The sequence below is a fragment of the Nansenia antarctica genome (genome assembly GCF_963989245.1).
Source record: "Nansenia antarctica genome assembly, chromosome: 19".
Taxonomy (NCBI): domain Eukaryota; kingdom Metazoa; phylum Chordata; class Actinopteri; order Argentiniformes; family Microstomatidae; genus Nansenia; species Nansenia antarctica.
In genome coordinates this window covers 21,851,254-21,860,445 of record NC_137692.1, presented here as the reverse complement: position 1 = coordinate 21,860,445, position 9,192 = coordinate 21,851,254, and the positions used below count along the sequence as shown (strand labels likewise).

Sequence of the window (9,192 nt, the reverse complement as noted above, 5' to 3'; positions counted from 1 at the left end):
TTAGTTTTTACTTTTACTCAGCAGACTCTTCAGACTCCTCTCCACCGCCTCGTCCAGCTCCTCCTCCAGCTCCTCCTTCTTGGACATGGCCAGTTTGGACTGGTAGTCGCGCACTATCTGGTCTATGTAAGGGGCGCTCTGCGTCCCGTGCAGCATGAGGGTCCACTCCTTCAGGGCGCCCCTCTGCGGCTCGTCCCCCTGGAAGCCCACCTCCAGGACCCAGGTGCCGCGGGGGTCCTCGCCCCAGGCGTGGGTGGTCATGAAGGGCCACTTGTCGAAGCCCACCTTGGCGTCGTCGTCGCGGGGCCGGCGGCTCAGCAGGATGGACACGGTGCCCACGGGCGAGGTCATGTTGACGTTGATGTCGCCGCGGCGGCTGCCGTTGACCGTGACCACCGCCTGCACGTGCTCCAGGTAGCGGACGAAGTTGTCCTTCCCCTGGCAGGCGTCCGTGTCGATGGCCAGGATCAGTTTGTCGCCCGACTGGATTTTACTGGAGGGAGGGAGGAGGGGGGGGGGGGGAGGGATGAGGAGAAGAAGAGGGGAGAAATGGGTGAAGGGAAGGAAAAAGAGAAGAGAAAGAAGGGAGTGTTCGTCCGTTATTCTCCCATAATATATACATAATAATACTCATCCAGCAGAGTATTCACCAGGCCTCTCTCTCTCTCCCTCTCTCTCTCTCTCTCTCTCTCTCTCTCTCTGAGAGCGTCAGCTATTACCTGACCTAGATAGAGAAACTCATCAGAACCTGACTGAGCACTGGGGCGTGCTCTTTCTTTCTCTCTCTCTCTGTCTCTCTGATCTCCCTCCCACATGTAAAAACAATAATGACAGAATGCTAGCTTTCTTTCCCATCAAATGATTAAGCTGTAGAAGAGTGGGGTTGGTTTACCCTCTGTTTTGGCAGGCAGATGTTGTGAGATGTTGTCTCCCTGTTTTACTACCTTTGAAGACATTGACTTGTATCATAGTTGTATATAGGGAAGCACAGAGCTCAAATCAATAGGCTTCTGTAAACTCATTAGATCACAATCTGAGTGTGTAAAGGGTGCTGTTGATATATGAATGCCCTGCTTCACGGCAACATCAGCAGGGTTTTGCTCATCAAGCGACATCAGTGACAATGTCGCTATCTTTGTTCCCAGCGAGAGCCACTGGGCTGAAACATTCTTTGATTAATATCTGAACTCAATTTGAACAAGTGTCTAGTGTGATGACAATTCAAACGAATCAGTGTTCAATAATTCTCTGAGAACGAGAATGCAGAGCAGTATAAGAAAGACTGGGATGAAACTCTATAGAGAGGCTTTCTTTCTCACGCCTTGAAATAACAGTGCGTGAGCTTAGAATGATAAGGTTCTATCTCCGTTTAGGGCAGTTCAGAGATATTGAGCGTCAAAGTTTTTACATTCCATTATGTTCTGTGAGATGGAACCTTTGTATTTTATGAATTACTAACTAAAAAATGTCAACATTTTAAAAATAACACCACACAGGCATTAATAAACACCTAATGGATCAGATTATGTAAAAAACTTAATTTTGACAAAAATGGAGATAGAACCTTATAATTCTAACGTCACGTTTTGTTCAAAGTAAAGCGTACCAGACCACTCTGTCTTCAGCCTTCCAACTGAACACCCACCTGGGGTGAAGGGCCTAGCAATATCAGCCATTATGGAACCATCTAGAGAATTCTATTACCTTTTTTTCTCTCTCTTTTCACAATATGACAGAGCTGGGTTGGACAAATAGCCTTCTTGAGAGGAGAATGGTCAGCCTCGGTTGTAAGAGCAGGCTTTGTTTTGTGTTTTTTCTCTCTCTGGTACAGTGCTGCTGACTCCATCTATTTGTGGTGAGAGGGTGAGAGAGCCTGACAGGACAGTAGTGGACTACTACCCTGCTACCCTGCAGTAGTAAGTGGACCTAATGGCATTATTAGAGGTATAGAGGCCACTTCTTTATGCGATTACTGCTATTGCTCTCTGATTAAACACAGGAAGAGAGAGGGATGGAGAGAGAGAGAGATATGGGAGAGTGTGTGTGTGTGTGAGAGAGAGAGAGAGAGAGAAGGGAGGAAGAGAGAGAGAGAGAGAGAGAGAGAGAGAGAGAGGGAGGGAGAGAGAGAGAGAGAGGGAGGGAGAGAGAGAGGGATGGAGAGAGTGTGTGTGTGAGAGAGAGAGAGAGAGAGAGAGAGAGAGAGAGAGAGAGAGAGAGAGAGAGAAGGGAGCCAGAGAGATTATATAGTATATCGCTAGAGTACTATGATGAGCACATAGGATTGCTGGGGTTTTGAAGTCCAGTGCTAAACAGTGATTCTGTGGGTCTTTATGACTCAGGGTGTGCCTTAGAGTATATCCAGTGCAGATCCTGTGATTTAACCTGAAAACAAGAGGTATGTGGTGGGTACTCAGAGTTGGGATTCTGACATACAGCACATGGATTTCAATAATCTTTGATGACTTTGGTTTTGGACTTTGGTTTTCTTGCCAGATAATTCATAATGAAAATGAGTGAAACATTTGATCAATTCCAAATACATTTCGGGTTTCAGTTAAAGATTTTAGCATTGTGGAAAGTATCAAGCTGCACTCCCATCGATCTCTGTGAGATGGGTATCCATCCACTATGCATCTGCATGATGATGTATAGATAGAACTGTGTCGTGCTGCAGAGCGAAAAAAAAACTGAATGCATTTCAGCTGAGCAGACCAGCTGGGGAAACGAATGAAGCGAACTGTGACCATTGTCGTGACGATGGCCACGTCTCTTGTGGAAATGTCACCAGATCGTGACACACCCAGAGACGAGAGGAATATTGCTTCTGCTGTGATACTGTGATGACAGCAACCTTCATCCCAAAGAAGCAGGTTGTGTGTGTGTATGTGTGTGTACGTGTAGGTGTGTGCGTCTGTGAGTGAATGTGTGTCGAAAAAATTTGCTGCTGGAAAATTGATTTTCCTTAACAGCAGGTGTACAGATCCCATCAGATAATGTGTGACGATAATGAAGGCCTTCAGTAAACTAGCCAGAGAAGACAGAGACAGACTAGCCTGAGAGGACCAGCGGGGATTAAACAAACCAAGCCAAGGACAGCCCACGAGGTAGCAGGACAGATAATGAGGTGTTCTAACCAGTGGTGTAGTCTACGTGATACGCAGGACTACGCCGTATACCCACTAGGAAAGGTCAAGGATTTCTGTATACCCACTTAAAAATGTGTGAGGATACGTAACAGCGTTTTATGACAGAACTTTCACCCTTTCATTCATAAAATTCACCCCGTCTGTGTTACGAAGCACTTGACTTTTGGACCATTGGGACCTTATAACATGTATTGTTAGATATATAACGTTAGACAGGGAGCGCAGATGTATTTTTATGGTGTTCCAAAATGAACGATATGAGGCTGGGAGGGAAAAATCACAGTATACCCACTAGAAAAAACTAGACTATACCACTGGTTCTAACTCAGCTAACTGGGCCAAAAGATAGACGTTGGGCAGTGGATGTGTGTGCGTGTGTGTGTGTGTGTTTGTATATGTGTGTGCACATAAATACATTCTCCATCATCAGAGGAGCCCTCCAGTCATGATGTTTAGGGTAGTGGTGGTCTAGTAGTGGATAGTAAGTTGAACCGGTTGAAGAATCCCGCCTGAAACACCACCACTAGTGTGCCCTTGAGTAAGGCACTTAGCCCTCAGTTACTCCAGGGGGAATGTCCCTGTAATCTGTCATTGTAAATTGCTTTGGATTAAAAAGCGTCTGCTAAATTCTAAATTCTATGTTCCCTGCTGTAATTACTGCTCTGTCACAACGGGGACTGCTACTCTTTGAAACTGAGACATGGGCATGAAGGCCAATGCACACGGCGTGCGATTTTGTCGCACCGCCGAATTCGATTCCATTGTTTTGAATGAGACAATGCACACGGCGTGTGATGCGATATTGTCGCACGACAACATTCGATTCTCAATTCACACCAACAAAGTCGGACCAGGCAGGCTGAGAATCGAATGTTGTCGTGCGACAAAATCGCACGCCGTGTGCATTGGCCATGAGAGTGTTGAGAGTGTCCTGCAACATTCATCAAAGCAAAAACTAACATTACAAAAAAATAAGATTTGCACTCCATTCTAAACTAGATATACTGTATTATAGTCTCCACCACACTTGTGTATTTCCAGCGTCTGAATCACAAACAACATAACTTCTCTTATAAAAAGGACATCATCATCCCAGTTATGTTAAACACAACATACCGTAGGTCTGTTTCTATAACATACAACATTACACCTACACACCTTTCCACTCCATGCACTTACCTACACTACTGACTTTACTTTATTACACACACATATATCTTCTTCCTATGTTATTCTTTTTGCTAATAAATCGTTTGTTAGTTTACTAGGTTGTGGGCGTCTCTCTCTTTTGTCATGATCGTGCGGTCCGGTTTGTGACGAGTCACAATCACTGGAACACACACGCATGCACTGACACGTACACGTATGCACACACATTCTTTATTACAAGGTAATTGTCATTCTGCTGTGTTGCACTGATTAAGAAGGGAAACTGGGGTGCAATTTTCCTTTCTCTTTCTCTCTCTTTCCTTCTTCCTCCCTCTCTCTCTCTCTCTCTCTCTCTCTCTCTCACTCCCTCTCTTCTCACTCTCTCTCCGTCCACTCTAACTGACAGTGTTGCCAAGGCACCCACAGCATTGGACGTTGTGAGGTGGTCCAATTATTGAGAGGAACAGAAACTGAGGGGGGACAATGGGGACAGGCTGATTCGATTGGTAGGGGGTACACAGTTGCAGAGACAGGGGGAGAAGGGATGGGAGGGGATATTGGGAAGGGGAGAGAGGGTGGAGAAGGAAACGAGAGGAGAGAAGGAAATAATCGAGACCAATAGGCACCAGAGACAAATGCAGCTGCAGCAGGCGGTGAAGCAACCAAACTCTGAGGGTTCCCTCCACAGTACACACCAGATGGTGGGACTGTAATCAAAGGACTACATTACCCAGAGGCCTGTTGTTGTCAGAGGGAGACAATGTGGCCCTAATTGCTGCAATGTTCAAGACCTGGTGAACTGAGAACAATTCAGTTGCTCTGGGTTGGTCCAATAGTAAATGTTGCCCACCTCTACCAAAATGTTTGGTACAAACTCTATTCAATGTAATAGCATTGCTATAACATACGCACCCAAAAAAATACAATTCATCTCTATTTTGGATCATTCCTATCATCATTGTTTACTTACTGGGTGTCCTGCACAGATCCTGCCACACAGTGAAAGCGCTCGGGAACAGTCTTCCACTCCTTGGCCATCTTGACCATGCCCCCTGCGTCGAGCACGCCGTAGCCGAACAGATGGTTGAACTCCAGACCCACGCCGTTCCTCCGCCACTGATGCACGTCGTCATGGAGCTGGTTCCTCTTGGATGTCAGGACTGACAGGTGTTGCATATCCCTCCATGTCAAGTTAGGGCTGGGGGAGAGAATGAGGGAATGGGGGGAAAAGGGGGAGACACAACGAGAGAGGGGAAGGGGAGGTAAGAAAGTGATAGGGTTAGTTGCATATTATAGGTGAGAGAGACCTATAATCTGTCTTCTTCTTCTTCGGCGTATGGGTTGTTGTTTCCTCTCCAGTCCACCAGGCTCGGGGGCCGAGGGGCTACCCTTTTACCACCCCGAGACCTGGTTGAGGAGCTCACCCGGGCTATATTTCTGGACACCCCTCCAGAAGCCTGTCTGTCTGTCCGTCTGTCCATCCTATACCGTCCATCTGTCTGTGATTACTACACACTGATCGACCACTACTGGGTGCCTTCTTACTAATAAGGGATATCATGTCCACACGCTGTCCACACGCATGACTACAATGTTTAACTTAGACTGGTGCTGTACAAGATGTCTACTCATCTTTTCTATTCGTCTTCACGATGCTATGAAAGCTTTGTTTCACAGAATAGGTGAACATTTTTACGGAGCCCCCCTGGGGTCACATGGTAGCAAAAAAATATTTGATGTGTGAATCCGTTCCCTCAATTTAGTAAATCTGTTCCCTCGGTTTAGTAATTCGTTCCCTCGGTTTAGTAATCCGTTCCCTCGGTTTAGTAATTCGTTCCCTCAGTTTAGTAATTTGTTAGGGTTAGGGTTAGGCCCTAGGAGCCAGAACGATCGCAAGGATTCTAACCCTAACCCTAATCCTTGCGATCGTTCTGGCTCGTAGGGCCTAACCCTAACCCTAACGAATTAGGGTTAGGGTTAGGCCCTAAACCTAAACCTAAACCGAGGGAACGAATTACTAAACCGAGGGAACGGATTCACACATCAAATATTTTTTTTCTACCATGTGAACAGAAATATCCCCGTCTAAGTATCACGTTGCATGGAAATGACAACGATGTGATTTTAGAGGTTGAGTACCGTACTGTAGATTCTGGTACATTTCATAAAACAGATGAACGGCATCAGATCTTTCTTCCATAAGACTTTGCTGGTGATGCAGCATAACATGGCGTGTGGCAATCTGCTCAGAGAGACAGTTGGCTAGCTGGGCTTGGCTGTGTCTCTCTCTCTTCCCCATGGTGTGATAACACATTTGTTCTCTTGTGACTCACTGCCACTGCTCACCACACAGTTTAAGTGCGCTTGGGCAGTAAAAAAAGGATCTCCGCCACAACGCTCCAATAGCAACACTGGCTATTTACCTTCAGACAAGGGTCTAGCATCTGCTTCCTCTGCTCAGGATAGCGACATCATCATTTTGTGTTAAGCAAACGTGTCTCTTTACACAGCCCTGCTCTCTGCCACCGCCGGTTAATAGCAGGAGAAGAATATCACTCTCTCTCTCTCTCTCTCTTTCTCTCTCTCAACGTGGCTAAAGGACCACTGGCGGACTCAAGGGGGGGGGGGGGGGGGGGGGGCAGGGGGGGCGACCGCCCCAGGTTGAAAAACGTCTCTCTTAAGTGCCCTTTTGAGTGGCAAAAATGCCCTTTTGAGTGGCAAAATTTGAGGATGTGCCCTATTGGCTTCCCTTCCAATGGTCTAAACTTGACCATGTGCACTGATGGGGTCCCATGTTGTGCAGTAGGTGCCCTTTTTTTCTTTTCGCCCCTGCCCTTCAAACAGCCTGAGTCCACCACTGTAAAGGACCATCTGAGTGAGTGGGATTGAATGGGAGAGGAGGAGAGTACAGTACCACAGAGCATCACGTCTGATGTATTCCTCCTAAAGTTTGCATTATTCTCTTCACAGACATATTTCACATTGTCTAGGCTTGCCAAAAGCCGCAAAAGACAGGAAATTCCAAATGAGCACCACCACCACCCACCACTTCCTGTATGCACTAAGAAGGTTTTCCAGCACAATGTATTGATTGATCTGCCAAATCACCGTGGCTAATCTCTCTGCCGATTGACCAGCGATTTCTATGCATTTTTTTAAGCTCACAGAGCTAATGTCTACACATCTCTTGAATATTGTAACAATCAGTTCAGCCGATTACTCACCGAATCCATTGTGATTGCAATATTTTGGCTTGACTAGCGAGTGTGTCATTGATTTTCAACAATGTTGACATTTATTTAGTTTTTCAGTGCAGGGACGAAAATGTCTTTTGCATCCTGGATCAGACGGCGGTCATTCTAGCCGTAGCTCATTCTAGCAGTATCTATCTGAATACAAGATTGATTGAAGCTCACACCAGATTCAATTCTGCTGGCCAAATGGCAACACCATCTCCGAGGACATAGTGGTCGCTACGCTCAGACACGGCTCTTCTCTGTCGAGAGACGTTGGAGCTCTTGGAGCTCCAGGTGGAATGAGCTTCCCACCACAGTCAGGACTGCAGAGTCACTACCTGTCCTCCGCTGCAGACTGAAGACCTCCATCTCTCCAGGCTACACCTTAACTGTCCCTCCTGAAGACCTCCATCTCTCCAGGCTACACCTTAACTGTCCCTCCTGAAGACCTCCATCTCTCCAGGCTACACCTTAACTGTCCCTCCTGAAGACCTCCATCTCTCCAGGCTACACCTTAACTGTCCCTCCTGAAGACCTCCATCTCTCCAGGCTACACCTTAACTGTCCCTCCTGAAGACCTCCATCTCTCCAGGCTACACCTTAACTGTCCCTCCTGAAGACCTCCATCTCTTTAGGCTACACCTTAACTCTACTACCTAGCTTCCGCTATAGATTAAAGACCCATCTCTTTAGGGTACACCTGTGCTCTTAATCCCCTTCATTAACGTTTTAAATAAAATTTAAAAATCCTTTCTCTAGCACCGTGACTGCCGATGGCACTTGCAGGTTCTACTTACGCTGACTGTTTAATTCATTCACTTACTTAGAAGACGAAATGATATGTACTTATTGTTAGTTGCTTTGGGGAAAAAAGCATCTCCTAAATGACTTAAATGATGTAAATGTAATGTAGAACATACTTAGCCTCGAGCGCCAAGGCAAAGACTCCAGCTGCCTCCGGAGCCGCCGCGGAGGTTCCAGAATGTCGCAGAGTGCAGTTCCCATACAGGTCTGTGGTGGCCTAGCAGAACACAGAGAAACACAAAGGAAATGTGTTGTCAGTAGTTTGTTATTACGGAGCCCCCCTGGGGTCACATGGTAGAAAATGTTTATTAATTAATTAATTAATTATTAATCCGTTCCCTCGATTTAGTAAATCTGTTCCCTCGGTTTAGTAATCCGTTCCCTCGGTTTAGTAATTTGTTCCCTCGATTTAGTAATTTGTTAGGGTTAGGGTTAGGGTTAGGCCCTACGAGCCAGAACGATCGCAAGGATTCTAACCCTAACCCTAATCCTTGCGATCGTTCTGGCTCGTAGGGCCTAACCCTAACCCTAACCCTAACCCTAACCCTAACAAACTACTACCTACTAAAACCGAGGGAACGAATTACTAAACAGAGGGAACGGATTCACACATCAAATAAATTTGTTCTACCATGTGACCCCAGGGGGGCTCCGTATGTTATAGCAATCAGCTAGAAACTTTAAGAAGGAGAGGAGAGGCGATGAGATGAGAATGCCACTAATCATCCCTGCGTCAATAAACATCTGAGTTGTAATGTGGAGCTTAATCAATGATAATGAGAGATGTGAACTCAGTAAGCTGAGGGAGATAGGGAATCCCCCAGCTCCCTCTGCAGCCAACATGTATTTCTGGAATC

General features: G+C 46.3%; 1 protein-coding gene across 1 annotated transcript in view; it reads right to left on the bottom strand.

Moving 5' to 3' along the window:
* The window catches only part of pcsk2 (proprotein convertase subtilisin/kexin type 2), a gene marked incomplete at both ends in the record, with an annotated part of 43,718 nt that continues 34,526 nt past the window's right edge, over positions 1–9,192 (bottom strand). Inside the window, 3 exons of the mRNA XM_080549048.1 lie at positions 1–493; positions 5,266–5,493; positions 8,452–8,552. Coding sequence (XP_080405174.1) covers positions 1–493; positions 5,266–5,493; positions 8,452–8,552 — 822 coding nt within the window. The remainder of the gene's footprint in view (positions 494–5,265; positions 5,494–8,451; positions 8,553–9,192) is intronic.